The sequence below is a fragment of the Phaethon aethereus genome (genome assembly GCF_964289735.1).
Source record: "Phaethon aethereus genome assembly, chromosome: Z".
Taxonomy (NCBI): domain Eukaryota; kingdom Metazoa; phylum Chordata; class Aves; order Phaethontiformes; family Phaethontidae; genus Phaethon; species Phaethon aethereus.
In genome coordinates this window covers 47,614,507-47,630,605 of record NC_138577.1, presented here as the reverse complement: position 1 = coordinate 47,630,605, position 16,099 = coordinate 47,614,507, and the positions used below count along the sequence as shown (strand labels likewise).

Genomic DNA, 16,099 nt, shown 5'->3' with positions numbered 1-16,099 from the left:
TTCAATCACAATTGCAAGAGAGCTGTAAAACCAATTAAATATGTTACCCATGCAGCAGATTCTTGAGCAAGTCACAATATTCACAAAAAATTAAAGTACAAATAATTTAACATTTAGTTACTGCTGCCAGCATGGCTTTCAAGTGATTCATACACTGACAACTGTGAACAATGCCCCTTACATTTAGTAGAGCCCACCACTATCCTGTAAAGCATACTTCCATGTGACTACAATATTAAGCAAGAGGATAAGTTTTGTAAGATTTGCCCTTTCGCAGGTTTGTTGAGACAATGGTAGAAGCAAAAACATGCAACTGATAAAAGCTAAACCTGTATAAAGATGTGGAAAGCAGTCATCATCAAAACCGTTTATTTAAAACCATAACTGTTATAAGCTCAGGTGCTGATTTAAATAACATATAATGTAATGACAAATGCAAGACTCCAGAAAGAACTGGGAACTGGTATTTCGCATTTACCTTTGGTATTCCGGAAGTGTCAAGCCAATTCTGGAAGATACTTTCTACAGTTAACCCAGATCTTAAAAAAAAAACCAAAAAAACAAAATTAGAGTACACACAGAGAAATACCAAATTTGCCATACGTAAATTAACACTTTAGAAGCTGAGCAAACCCCTGAATTCCAAGTAGAGATTGTACTGCAGTGGTACTATATTCTTGGCTTTTTAATGAATAATACCATTAGAGGTGATGGATGAGACCTGATGAGATGCATCCCAGAGTCCTGAGAGAACTGGCTGATGGAGTTGCCAAGATACTCTCCATCATATTTGAAAAGTCCTGGCAGTCAGGTGAAGTCCCTGGAGACTGGAAAAAGAGAAACACTGTGCACACATTTTTAAAAAGGGTTGCAAGGAGGACCCTGGGAACTACCGCCCTGTCAGCTTCACTTCTGTGCCTGGGAAGATCATGGAACAGATCCTCCTAGAAGCTATGCTACGGCACAGGGAGGACAGGGAGGTGATTTGACACAGCCAGCATGGCTTCACCAAGGGCAAGTCCTGCCTGACCGACCTAGTGGCCTTCTATGATGGAGTGACTACATCAGTGGACAAGGGAAGAGCTACCAAAGTCATCTGTCCGGACTTCTGTAAGGTCTTTGACACAGTCCCCCACATCCTTCTCTCTAATTGGAGATATGGAGTTGAGGACTGGGCTGTTCGCTGGATGAAGAATTGGTTGTATGGTTATACCCAGAGGATACTGCACAATGGCTCAATGTCCAGATAGAGACTGGTAATGACTGGCGTCCCTCAGGGATCCGTACTGGGACCAGTACTCTTCAATATCTTCATCAATGACGTAGAGAGTGTGATGAAGTGCACCCTCAGCAAGTTTGAAGACCACACCAAGCTGAGTGGTGCAGTTGACACACCTGAGGGACAGGATGCCATCCAGAGGGACCTGGACAAGCTCGAGGAATGGTCCTGTATGAACCTCATGAGGTGCAACAAGGCCAAGTGCAGGGTCCTGCACCGGGGTCAGGGCAACCCCCCGTATCCATACAGGCTGGGGGATGAAGGGATGGAGAGCAGTGCTGCCGAGAAGGACTTGGGAGTACTGGTGGGTGAACAGCTGGACATGAGCCAGCGATGTGAGCTCATAACCCAGAAGGCCAACCGTATCCTGGGCTGCATCCAAAGCAGCATTGCCAGCAGGCTGACGGAGATGATTCTGACCCTCCACTCCACTCCAGTGAGACCCCACCTGTAGTACTACATTCAGCTCTGGAGCCCTCAGCACAGGAAAGACATGGACCTGTTGGAGTGGGGCCAGAGGAGGGACACAAAAATGATCAGAGGGCTGGAACACCTCTCCTGTGAGGACAGGCTGAGAGAGTTGGGGTTGTTCAGCCTGGAGAAGAGAAGGCTCCGGGGAGACCTTATTGCAGCCTTCCAGTACTTAAAGGGGGCTGATAAGAAAGGTGGGGACAGACTTTTTAGCAGGGCCTGTTGCAATAGGACAAAGGGTAATAATTTTAAACTAAAAGAGGGTAGGTTTAAATATAAGGAAGAAATGTGTCACAGTGAGGGTGATGAAACCCTGGCACAGGCTGCCCAGAGAGGTGGTGGATGACCCAACCCTGGAAACCTTCAAGGTCAGGTTGGATGTGGCTCTAAGCAACCTGGTTCAGTTGATGTCTCTGCTCATTGCAGGGGTGGTGGACTAGATGACCTTTAGAGGTCCTTTCCAAACCAAAGCTTCTATGATTCTATGGTAATGTTCACAGTGAAGTCATAGGGTCATCTGGGGATCCAAAAAAAGGAAAAAGTTTGTCTTGACCAAGCTCTGTGGGACTGAAATAACCACATGCATAAGTATTTGCAAAATCAGAAGTTGTATCTTCCCTTTTACTTTTGTAAGCAACTTCAGTTGCATTTACTTGAACTTTGGTTGAACTCTTACCAACTTGCAGGGAAGTCAAGGGAGAAGGGTGGAAGGAGGGGCAGGGGCAAAATCACACTGTCCATGCATTGTACCAATACTGAAAAGGAGCTTGATAAGCCCTCAATGCATGTAAATACTCTGAGAAGCTGAATAGATTTGCATGGTCCTGTGCATGGTAATGTCTTGGCAAGACTCATTCTAGTACTTGTAGCTACCTGCACATGTGTAATGTAGACCCATAACCAACAAAGCATTCCTAAAAAGAACAGCCATTTAGAAGCTCTGAACCAGGAAGGCAAGCAACCCAATACGATTTTTATTTGAATTATATGACAAAGAAGCCTCTTTTTTTTTTTCCCCCTGACAAAGCTGTGCTCAAAATTCTGACTCTAAAGGATGTTTATTTATGAACTGTTTCAGTAACTAAGAAGAGTTTGTAATGAACACATCAGTCTTTTTTAGCGAGCGATTTTTAAACACCTTTAAATATTAACTTGCACTATGCCAATGGGAGAGAGATCAACCACTGTTATGCCTGACATGCTACTAAGGCTTAGAGAGCTTATGGAGTCTCAAAAGCAGTCAAGCAATATGTCAGTGAATGGCCCTCAAAAACACTCATAGCATAAAAATATCTCTGTTTACTGATCATAGTTAAAACTTTTTTTTTTTAACTTGGCTGGTTTTATTTGGAATGATCAAATATTTAAATTCTTGATATTAATACATGTAACAACAGCACTCTTCTAGGCACGGCTTATATCCTGAGTTAGATATTCTTACCCTTGTTGAATCCAAGATGAAAAATTTACCCTCCATCTCCAAGCAGAACTATGTGTTAGGAATATGTTAATCCTTTGAGGTAGAATTAGCAGCTACAACCTCCACTCTACACCATCGTGTTGGGAGATCTGGCATCCCTACTCACACTGGGCAGTATTCTGAAGGAGGTCCATTAAAATGAGCAGGTCTTCCTAATAGAATAAAATTCTGCCAATGTGAATTAGGAGTGGGAGAACCTGATCAAAATAGAGAATCAGCTGGCTTCTCACTGAGTAATTGTTCAACAGCAGTATATGCAAAAAATAAGCAATCTGGTCTTAATAACTTGTCCAACATACACATAAATTTTGGAACAAAGGCAAAAACTGGACACCAAGTGCCTTAAACATAAGAAAGTCTTGCCTTACAAATGCTGCCCCATGTCATTCAGCTACTAAGATACGTTTGCATACACAGGCTACAGCATCCCACTGAAAATCAAAAGAAGCTTGTGGTGGGTTGACACTGGCTGGATTACAGGTGCCCGCCAAAGCTGCTTTCCCCTTCTCAGCTGGGAGAGGAGGTATAACAAAAAGCTTGTGGGTTGAGATGAGCACAGGGAGAGATCATCCACCAATTACTGTCATGGGCAAAACAGACATGACTTGGGGAAATTAATGTAATTTATGTCAATCAAATCACAGTAGAGATAATGAGAACTAAACCCGAATCTTAAAATACCTTCCCCCCAACCTGTCCTTTCTTCCTGGGCTCAACTCCCCTCCCAATTTTCTACCTCCTCCCACCCAGCAAATGCAGGGGGACAGGGAATGGGGGTTACAGTCAGTTCATCACACATTGTCCCTGCTGCTCCTTCCTCCTCAGGAGAAGGACTCCTCACACTCTGCCCTGCTCCAGCGTGGGGTCCCTCCCACGGGAGACAGTCCTCCATGAACCTCTCCAGCGTGAGTCCTTCCCACGGGCTGCAGCTCTTCACCAACTGCTCCAGCCCGGGTCCCCCCGCAGGTGCCGTCCTTCAGGAACAGGCTGCTCCAGCCTGGGTCCCCCCACAGGGTGCCGTCCTTCAGGAACAGGCTGCTCCAGCCTGGGTCCCCCACGGGGTCACAAGTCCTGCCAGCAAACCTGCTCCAGCCTGGGCTCCTCTCCCCACGGGGCCACAGGCCCTGCCAGGAGCCGGCTCCAGCGTGGGCTTCCCACGGGGTCGCAGCCTCCTTTGGGCAACCCCCTGCTCCGGCGTGGGATCCTCCCCGGGTGCAGGTGGAGATCTGCTCCCTCGTGGAGCTCCATGGCTGCAGGGGCACAGCCGGCCTCACCATGGGCTTCCCCAGGGGCTGCCGGGGAACCTCTGCTCCGGCGCCTGGAGCCCCTCCTGCTGCTCTGAGCTGGGGTTCTGCAGGGATGTTCTCTCACATATTCTCATGCCTCTCTCTGGCTGTATACTGCTGTGCTTTTTCTTCCCCTCCTTAAATATGTTTAATCCCATTATCCCCAGCACTACCAACCATCGCTGATGCGCTCAGCCTTGGCCAGCGGTGAGTCTGTCTTGGAGCTGGCTCATGTTGGCTCTGTTGGACACAGGGGAAGCGTCTAGCAGCTTCTCACAGAAACCACCCTTGCAGCTCCCCCCACTACCAAAACCTTGCCATGCAAACCCAATACAATGCTCCAGATTAAAGAAAAAGAACCTTCAGATGACAATAATGCCATTTATACATATTTTCATTGTCTATCTGTTCACTGCACTATTAATAGTTTTCTTCATTTTCTGATGAGTCTTAAGGGGCACACCAAGGAGGCTTAATGTAGAAACAGCAGTAGTCTATGTGCTGCTGGTAATATATTTTGATAGTTCACGCAATTTAGGCCCAAACTTTACTTCAACAGTGTCTTTACAAGTAAGAGATGATATAAAAAGCCCCAGAAGGGAGAATAATTCCCACAGAGACAAAGAAATCTTCCCAATCACTAAATCTGAAATGTCAAAATATCTCTTGTAATATTAGATCACAGATTGTCACAGACAAAAAAAAAAACTTCCCTCTGATCATGTGGTTCAAATAACCTGCAGCAGTCATGCAGAAGCATTTCTACATGGCCAGGATTCTGAATTTTCAGGAAATTACCATTGTGCATGTCTGATTACTCTGGAAATAAATTTTCTACATCTAACTGAACATATATGCAACGGGGTAGTGGTCTACACTCAAATGAATTACTAAATATCCAGATTTGATCAGCTTTTAGTAGTACCTTGTTATTTGTGCAAGTTTATTACATTTACACCATTTGACTGCCAGATCCTTCAGGCTATAAGTACCTTTACCTGACTACAATGCTCTAAAATTTGTTATCTAGTCTAAGTTAGTCAGCTGAGTCCCTTCCACAGGGAATGGAGAGAGAAGTATCTCTAGTCAACTGACCCTCCTCGGGATAAGATGATGGTTTTTCTTGAGCTCCTATTTCTGTCTGGTTACTACAGAGAGGGTATACAGGACTAGTTTAAAACTGGACATCCACATTTTATATAGTCAAAGGTACATCAGGTGGATTATACCATTTATTCTGTCTCAAGCAGCATAATGAGAAAAACAATTTTTTATTTGTTATTGCATGAATCAAAACCAATACAGCTTAGTGTTCCAATGATGAAGCAGAGCTAGCAGCTAGGGAAAAATACCCTTATGTGTGCATTTATTTTGTCTCACCTAGGGTTAAGAAACAGCCTCACAATGCTAGTTTGTCTTTTTCCCCCTCTAGAAACTAAGCTTAATTTAAAGTGTGAGATTTCCTCAGGAAAAAAAAACAATCTATGCAAAATAATAACAGTACATTTGCTATGTAGTGCCTTTGTTTAATATACCCTCTATTTCTTTCAAAGCCAACAACAGCTCATTTCAAAACACTGGCTTTGAAATGAGCTTATGACACTGAGGGGAATTGCACTGTTCTGACACCACACTAATCCAGGCAGAAACACCACTAGCAAGTTGCTCAGCCTCTCTTGAAACCTTGACATTTTTCTCAAGGGCAAAGACAACAACGCTGCTATTCCTTTGCCTGCAACACCCTCAATTTCAGCTAAACACCTGTTATATGACCACATGCAGTCATCTTTGTATGTTCACACGCCTTTTTTTTTTTCCAACTTACGATATTCTTGTTGACACCCATCAGAAAAAGCAACTTGTTTTAGCATTTTACAGGCATTCACTATTTTTCTCCAAGTATATTAACAATATACAGACTATTGCAAAGATCTACCCTGAATGTGTTGAGAGTCATTACTGAAGAACTGTGAAGTCCTTGGAAAGGTTTCCACTAACCTGTTGGACTTCGGATCAAGCCCAAAAAATAGATCACAAACAGCTTGCTATTTCAAAACAAATGTCCTAGAGAAAGGACACGGGGCCTGATATTTATAGAGGCTGCAGTTCAGCAAAGCATCCATATTCAGAAAGGGCACCGACCACCTACTTATGTTGCAGTTAAGCATCTGTAAGGACTTAAATCTGGTGTGTATGTGATTTCCTGAATGGCTGCCTGGTTAAAGGTACTGTATTGGACTGTTGGATCTGGGTTCAACTGCTTAGCACTGTAACAGAGCTCTTAAAGGCTGGGCAGGTTCTTCAATTGCTTTGTAATACAGTTCCCTACTGTAAAATGAGAATCCTAGTACACCCATTATCTCATCACCCTTGTTTATTTGTTTAGACGATAAGCCAATCAGCCTAGGAATGATCTCCTAACATGCATACACACTGGTCATGGCCAGATTCAATACTTCAGAGCAAGCTAACATTACTAATAATTTGAAAATTAGCATTATAAAAAATGCCTATATATCAAGCGTTCATTGCACAAGGCCTGAAGACACTCTACAAACATCATCATGAACCCACTAAATTCCTCAATAAAGGAGGAGAAACCACTTTTAGAATAAGATATTTCAGCAAATAAACAGTGCACATAAAAGTGATTTGCTTTGGGAGCTGAGTGCCTACCAGCAGTTTGTATTAGTCAAAATCACCACATTCATGACAATGTGAGCAACGAAGAAAGCAATCATGAAAGAAAGAGACACATACCTGTACAGCTGAGTTGTTTGAAATTACAGCGTTATTTTAACATTGATTTAGTACTTAATTGACAATTTATGAAGACATCCAAGGAATGTGGTTAGTAAGCCTGAGTTATTAACAGTACAAATAGCAGAGCTGTAGCACAAGCCTCCCTTTGTCTATCGTGTATTATTAAAACCAGAGCTTTATTAGTACACTTACTTATTTTATTGAATGAAATAAAATAAAATACCACCAGAAAACCCCAAAACCCAGAACTGACCTGCTCAAAAAAATTTGCAGTTGTAAAGAGCACAAGCAGCTGAAACTCTGATTTATCTGAAGCTGGTGAAACTCACCCTCTGTTACAAGACCTTAAAAAACATTGAGTCTTTGCAGGGCTCACATGTTGGGCAGATGTGGAGAGGATCGATTTACAGCAAAGATTATGGGTGTAAGCCTTGAGGAGAATAGAGCCACTGGGAGTTTTATCAAATCTAGTGATATATAGATACATAAGAGGGTTTGTTGTTGTTGTTTGGTTTATTTTTTTTAATGTAGTGAAGTTTCAAATTACGTATTAGGAAATACGATGCCTCAGTTACAGGTGGGATGTATTGCATATTTTCTACAGAAAGGCCAAGGTCATGTGAGGCTATAGCCAGTGTATGTTATATTTTAAAAAGCTTTGAAAACAGAGAAGGATAATGATAGATACATCTTTGTCCTTCTTGCCATTAGCCCTTCACACACAGAAATAATCTGCCTTAAGGGCAAGTTAGGAAGTTCTAAAGGACCAGAAGGTACTTCTGAGGCCTGTCTGATGTCAGTATTCAGCCGCAGTCCAGAAACAGGAGGATCCTGCCTTGGAGAATGGATTCCTACAGCTAACATGCCATTAAAGTTGCATCAGAGCAGGAAGTGAAGTAGCCCTATAAACTAGGCATATAAAATCATCCTCCTCTGAGTACAGAAGGCAGCAAAAATCAATGACTGCCACTTAAGAAGTTACATCTGTATCTTGGAACTGCTCATTGCTGGGAATGTACTAAAAAATCTCCTGTAACTAAAAACTAAAGGAATTCAGTACTGGAAGAGTGAGAATCTTTTAGATATAGTCTGCCGTATCCAATAGCAGAAAACTGTTGTTGCATTACACCGACATCATAATTACAGAAAATTTCCACAATGTTGTATGATTGCTTTCTCCCAATGTTAATCCTGTTCTCACCTGCCATAAACCAAATTCTACTCCTAGCAACACTAGCTTGCCCCTGTTGCCACAGCTGAGGGCAGGATTTGGCTTGATTCCCTACTACTACTACTTTCTCTTTTCTGCTTTTTTTTTATTATTAAGTCCAGCCTCCATTATAAACTTCAGTATATTAGAGTGCTTAATACTTTTCAAGTAAGAAGCATTTAGTTTTAACATTAACAATTTACTTGGTAGAATTGCACAAGTTTGGGAGGTTTTGTGTGCTACAAAGAATTTTGTTGCTCTAATCTTGAAATGCATTTCATTCCTGACTGAAGCTTTGTGCAAAAAAGCACTTATCAGCAGATGATCTTTAAACATATTTAATTTTTGTTTCCTCCCTTTGCTTTTACCTCAGGCTAGTATTTGTGTACTAGCAACAGGATATATTCAGGAATGAAAAAACATCTTTGTAGCAGATAAGAATTAAAGGCCTTCTGTTTATCCAGGTGTTCTATTATTCTTGGCTTCGCTGTTGGTATCTACACCCAAGGTAATTTTGGCAGTAGGTAAGTTCAGATACACTATATGTCTGACTGTAAAATGAATTACCATAGATCTGAAATTTTGTCCATACATTCTGGAGTATGGTACAACACAAATGGAGACATAATTCTTTTGCATTAGTCTCACTGAAAGTTTAAATATTTTGGCATGTTTTTAAGCTGAAAATTGGATGCTTATTCAAATAACATTTTGCACTGGATTTGGGCTTCAGAGAACACAAGTGAAAAAAACAAAGGAAGACAGAGATTTTATTAACAAATCAATGTATAATCATGCCATTAAATAATTCAGCTTCCCATATCTTCCATTTAATATTCCTCATTCTATTGGGGCTGGAAATCCATATCCAAGGATAGAAACAAAATACCACACTACAGTACATCATTGTAAAATGTAACACCACCCAAACTAAACTCATGGTTCCACAAAACACAATATCTCAATGACAACTAGCTTCTATGTCCCTCACCCCCTAAGAACAGAAATGTTTCACAAAAAAACTCAATACATTTGACTTCTATGAATATCTTCTCTTTTTTTTTTTTTTTTTCAAACTACTCACCCAGATTTATAAAGACTTTTGGAATCTTGCTCCCCAAACTGCATTTTTCAAGTGAATACATTGTTTTTAAAAACTATAATATGTAAAGCTCCATTACAAAAGAATCTGCATTTGTAGCACAGAAAAAAACAACAGATAAGCAGAGATGGATTCAAAGCTCTGCTAAAGACTAGCTGTATCATCTTTGGCCAGTCAGTCACATACAGCAGGATTCTGAAGGACAAGTCAGGCAATTAAATGCTGGATTTCCGTCAGCGTTTTCCATCCTTCCCTGTCTGGCACACTGTGTGACAGGGAGGGAATGGTACCAGACTACTGCTTGAGGAAAATCCATCTTCTCTGGTTTCCCAGATCCACGGCAAAGCTCTAGCCTCCTTGCTCTAGGGTGCCATGTGTCAAAAGCAGCTGGCAGGAGGATCACAGATTAATTTGAGGAGGCAGCTGCGCCTGGCACTTCAGATTGCATAGTGAACACAGGACCTCATTGCTGCCCTAACATGCAAGTTAAAGGCACTACTTGGAGGGAGCATGTTATAGCAACAACACAGCAAGTCTTGTACTTTTTCTGTATATATGTCTGAGAATTTTCAGAGAAAGATACACACACACTTGAAAAAAACAAGCAGAACAATACTAAATGAAATCCTACTATTTCTGGCTAGCACAGCTGATATTTAAATCTGATTTCTACTTTCTTCTTTGACTTTTCTAGCGCGGTTCATACTTACTCTTTTTGTTCAGTGATGTCTTCCAACAGCAGGCAAAGAAAATCCTGGAAAATGAACAAAGCACCACAGTTAGTATGTTTATGAAGACATAACTTTGTGTCTGCATTGCTAGTGAGCAACGGATTTGTAAAGACTGCAGATAACAGAATGGTAAGAAAGAAGTTTATGTATCCACTATGGTGATACACCGCTCAGTTATTTATACAACATACGTTATGTTTGTCAGTTTTCCAACCCACTTCTGCAAAAAGTGTCAATATTGAAAGAAAATGGGCTTGAAAAGCCTCCTGACTATTTTAACACAATCCCATATTCCCACTTTTGTTTTATCTATAATACACATACACAAACTATATTAAAAACTGTTAAAGGCTACAGATTCTCATACTCACAAGGCTAAGAAACACCAGAATTAAGGGTGTTTGCGTTCTCACCACTGTGCTTATGTTATCACACTGTCTTTAATTATATAACCACATAAAGCTTTTTTTATCCTTAATGCACATACCTGACTGGAAGATCACACCTCATTCCATAACTAAATTCACAATGTTGCTGCCAATCACACCAGCTAAGGAGTAAATTCTTCAAAGAAAAGGTAGCTAGAATTTATTTCATGCATTTACAAAGAAGGTGCAATGCCAGTGGGACAGCATTACTATCATCCTCACTTACATGATAAGCCCTCTTTAGAAAGTTACACCTGGCATCACACAAAGGTTCTCTGGCACCCCACACTATATCTGACCTAATGACAATCACTTTGTCACAATGCACTCCTCTGAATGATCTCATAAGAGGATTTATTAATATGAATTACTCATTTATATGTTATTTCATGAAGCAATACATCCACTTTATTAATACTAATCTTTGTGGAGACAAGTTTCATAGGCTAATGATGTTCCTCACTGCAATATATGAGTGCAGGCTCACTTCTGAGTGCAAGTTCTTGCTCCCTAAGGTCTTGAAGAATGTTTCGTAAAAGGCAGAAAACTTATTTATGGACTGTGCCACAGCATTCAACAAAAGATACTGCTTCTCTGTATGATTATGGCATTGTCAGGCAATAAAAGAGTGATTGCACAAAGGAAACTACTGGTAACACGGTTAAGCCTTCCTCCTTTAGGTTACAAGTGAGATTCAGGCTATTCTGCAGTGGCTGCAAAATTTGCTTACGACAAAAGGTAAACTACACAGCACAGGGCTCAGCGTTATCCTGGCAAGAATGCCATCATTAACTATGCCAGGATTCATTCTGTCCTAACTACAGTGTATTGCTGACATGATGGTAAAGTGTGAAATCCCCTTATTTCGTACGACTATTTGCAGTGCTGTAACATTATTCTGTATGTAAACAGAGAACTACTGTCTCCTTCCACCTGTGGAAGCTTTGCTGGAGCCAGAGTAAGCTTACATGGAAATAAAGACTATGAAAACATCATCTTTTGAGTTGTTTCAAAATTGTGTGAAAAGTAACACTGAAGTGGTCATCCTTGACACTGTTTGCACTGTCTCTGTATACATTAGTGCAGCTAGATTCCCTGATTGGATTGTATCGACTTTTTATAATCAATCCCACAGTACATTTTTAGACATTAGAAGTGCTTTTATATTCTGTATATTATACTATGTAATTAAACATCTCCTTTGTGATTAAGCCTGTCTTCATTTTTCCAAATATGTATTAAGAATAAGGCAGTAACCATCATTCTACGTGCTTTCTTAAAATTAGAATTAATCTATACTATTTTATTTTAACTGCTTCTATTTGATGCTCTGAAACAGAATAGGAAAACAATTTACCACTTACTTCATATTTGCACGGCTTTTAACATTTGCCTATTATCAAGTCTGCATGGCACATCCCATTATAGGTCTGACTTTTCAACTCCTTAGAATTTTGCCAAACTTTAACCATCTGGAGTGAAATTTTATCCTCAGGCTATTTGTTTCTTCCTCCCCAGATAAAATGGTTCGGAAGTGTCCAAGATAAAAGTTAGGGGGTATTGTGGGTTTTTTTTAAGCTTTGATGCCATTTCTTTAGGAGGTTCTAGTGACCTTACAGTTGGAAGCAAAGACTTGTGGATGACCAAGGTAATCATAAATAAATGCTGAATCAGATCATAAAACAAATTATAGTTTGTTTTTTGTCTTTGATGCAAGTAATTCAATGAAGCCAGAAAGAAAACATGAGTTAGAAATCACATGCCACCACAGTGCTGTGTTATTAACAAACTGGCTTATATTCATATTATTAAATAATCTCACTTCCCTACATACTCCTGTTGCTCTTCCCTGACTGGGAACCCGGAGGCTAGAAAACAACTTCTCCCTGTATACAGAAACTGTTATTCTGCAGTTTGTGGAATTTTATTGACATTTGGCCAACCTGAAAAAGCCTCTGAAAAATGAGTTCACACACGTTCGCTAAGGATTTGCTAGACCCTCATAATTAAATTCCCAAAGACTCTTGTCTGGTCTCACCTTAGCCCAGACTGAAGCCAACAATTTTAATCACAACTGCAACTTTGGACTGCTGCCGAGCAGATCAAATCTGGATACAGACTATGAATTGAGATCAAGGAGAAGTTTTCTTTGCACTGTTAATGCATGTATCACATCTGAGTCAAAGGCAAAGAAGAGTGGGGACCGAATGACTGAGAAGGAGGTTGAGAGAAGTAATTTTGCGAACTGTAGAAATGAAGGCTACTTGAAGCAATAACTAGACAGATACGAGTTTGTAAGACCTTTTATTTAATGACTAAGATACTATATTACCACTCCAGTTCTTGTCTTGAACAATGACCAGCTTGTTTCTACTCTTGAACTGTTCTGGGGCACCAGACAGGTACCTCTTTCTGATCATACATGTTGATATTAAATAAAGAGCACTGAATATTAATAGACAAATTATATCCTCCTTATGAAAAACTTAAATCTAGGTATTTCAAGTTTTCTATGACCAACAGATACTTTCAGTTAAATTCTCTAGCTGAAATATAAATGGACTGCATAAGAGTAATGGAGATTTCATTACTTTTAGTGATACATCTAAAAAGATACTCCGCTGGTAACAAATAAACTCCAAATGCACTTATGTCCAATTCCTTACGGAAATTGCCTACTCAAATTTAAACTATCCCTATCAAGTATGCAGTCTGTAAATTACATAACTAAACGGTAAATGTTACTTTGTCTCTTCTGGGTGGAAAAACAAATAGTGAGCACCCTTCCTAGAATCCTGTTTATTTCGAATTCCCTCCCCATTCACTTTCCTGGCTTCTACCTAACAAAATCAGCGACCTGTTGAAATCCTTCTCCTGGCATTTTGGTAAAAAGCCCAGAATGCCCTTCCAAAGACAACAACTTCCTGCCAAGAGTAGGCAAGATTCCCCAACTACATGCTCTATTATCAAGCAGCAATTATTAGCCAGACAGCTTAATGGTTTAAGCACCAAACAACAGAGCCAGTGACTAGCTCTACTCAAAAGCAGAATTTGTTGTCCATTTACCCCATGCCAATGGACTACATTCAGATCACTAGCAATTCCCTGAAGAAAAATGACCAGCTATAATGGCAAGTAAGATTGGATCTGACAACGATTTCTGGTAAATCTTCTTGTGGATATTTAAGGTGATATCAGACCCCTGGATGGCCCCTCCCCAGCATTTCTCTGACTAAGGTTATTGTCCCTGTGTAGCACAGCAGCTGAAGACAACCTGTATCCCTGCCTGAGCTGCCCAAAATCACAGTCCAGTGCTTTCACACAAACCAATCTTAGTAACAGACCATACTAACAAGACTGAATTTGTCCTCTTAGGTACAGCGTGAATAACTAAGGGAAGCAAGTCTTTAAATCACCCCAGCTATATTTGTAAAAGGGTTTCTGTCAGAGCCCCAGGTCTTTCACAAAATACATCTTTGTAAATATCAAAACACCTCAGAGCAGGTAAGTCCAGTTCAAAAGTATGCTGACTGTCACTTAATTCACTGAACAAAGCATTGGCATTCCTCCTTACCTTATTGATGGGAAGGTTCAAACTAGACCCCAGGCAGGAAAGTTAAGGCATGCAGCTTGAACACACCTTCGCTTTGACACCAGAGCCTATGATGTCTCAAATTCACTTGAAATGTTTAAATTTCTTCAGAAGTTACACAAGTTTTCACTGTCCACTAAAAATACTAAATATACCACCACCTAAAAATTGGTGGCATAATTGGTTGGAATTAAACACAAATTCTTTCTATTTTATATGTATAAACATGTAAGCACACACAGATATATCTAAGAAAAAGATGGGGAACTAGATCTGTTATGTATAAATGGTTCTACGTAGAACCCTCACAGAATCACAGAATGGTAGGAGTTGGAAGGGACCTCTGAAGATCATCTGGTCTAACCTCCTTGCCAAGCCAGGATCACCTAGGGCAGGTTGCACAGGAACGCGTCCAGTCAGGTTTTGAAGGTGTCCAGAGAAGGAGACTCCACAACCTCTCTGGGCAGCCTGTCCCAGTGCTCTGTGACTCTCACAAGTAAAGAAGTTTTTCCTTATGTTGAGGTGGAACTTCCTGTGCTGCAGTTTGTGCCCATTGCCCCTCGTCCTATCCCTGGCACTACTGCAAAGAGGCTGTCTCCTTCCTCCTGACAGCCACCCTTCAGATATTTATAGACATTGATAAGGTCCCCTCTCAGCCTTCTCTTCTCCAGACTAAAGAGCCCCAGGTCTCTCAGCCTTTCCTCATATGAGAGATGTTGCAGTCCCTTAATCATCCTCGTAGCCCTCCGTTGGACTCTCTCGAAAAGTTCCCTGTCTCTCTTGGACTGGGGAGCCCAGAACTGGGCACAATACTCCAGATGAGGCCTCATCAGCACAGAGTAGAGGGGGAGGATAACCTCTCTCGACCTGCTGGTCACACTCGTCTTAACACACCCCAGGATACCACTGGGTTTCTTGGCCACCAGGGCACATTGCTGTCCCATGGACAACTTACTGTCTACCAGGACTCCAAAGTCCTTCTCCACGGAGCTGCTTTCCAGCAGCTCAACCCCTAACCTGTTCTGGTGCCTGGGGTTGTTCCTCCCCAGGTGCAGAAGTCTACACTTGTCCTTGTTAAATGTCATGAGCTTCCCCTCTGCCCAACACTCCAGTCTGTCCAGATCCCGCTGAATGGCAGCACCACCTTCTGGTGTATCAGCCACTCCTCCCAGTTTTGTATCATCAGCAAACTTGCTGAGGGAACATTCCAACCCTTCATCTAGGTCATTGATGAAGGTGTTGAACAAAACCGGACCCAGTACTGATCCCCTCAATCATTCTCTGGACTTCTGTTTAAGACTATGCAGCAGAAAATCACATGTAAGATTCATTTGATTCTAATTATTTAAAATATATCTCACTAAATCAGACAAAAGGTGGAGCTGTGATTCAGCACTAATAAAACCCACATGGTTTAGGACTGCTCCCTTGTCAGTTTGGTCTGGTCACAATTAAAGAATTTATATTTTTTCTTATCAAATGATATTGCATAACAAGCCACCATGTAATTTTAAGCTTGACAGATGCCGAACGGAGGCTAAGCAAATACAAAAACTTCAGGTCAGCAGAGGATTGAGAGACTACTGTAACAGAATGGAAATGAAAAAAGATACTCCACAGCTGAAGACTGAGGCTCAAGACTTAGTAAGTTCTCAGCAGCTGTGGGAAGGATTTGTCAGAAAGGTCCAAGACATTTTCAGATATATGGGTCATTTCCAAGATCGAAGACAATTATATGGGCAAAACTTACAGCTTCT

General features: G+C 41.1%; 1 protein-coding gene across 1 annotated transcript in view; it reads right to left on the bottom strand.

The window, feature by feature from the left end:
• Window positions 1–16,099, bottom strand: part of AOPEP (aminopeptidase O (putative)) — a gene marked incomplete at its 5' end in the record, with an annotated part of 191,565 nt that overhangs the window by 92,815 nt on the left and 82,651 nt on the right. Inside the window, 2 exon segments of the mRNA XM_082012852.1 lie at window positions 479–539; window positions 10,302–10,345. Of these exon segments, the coding sequence (XP_081868978.1) occupies window positions 479–539; window positions 10,302–10,345 (105 nt within the window).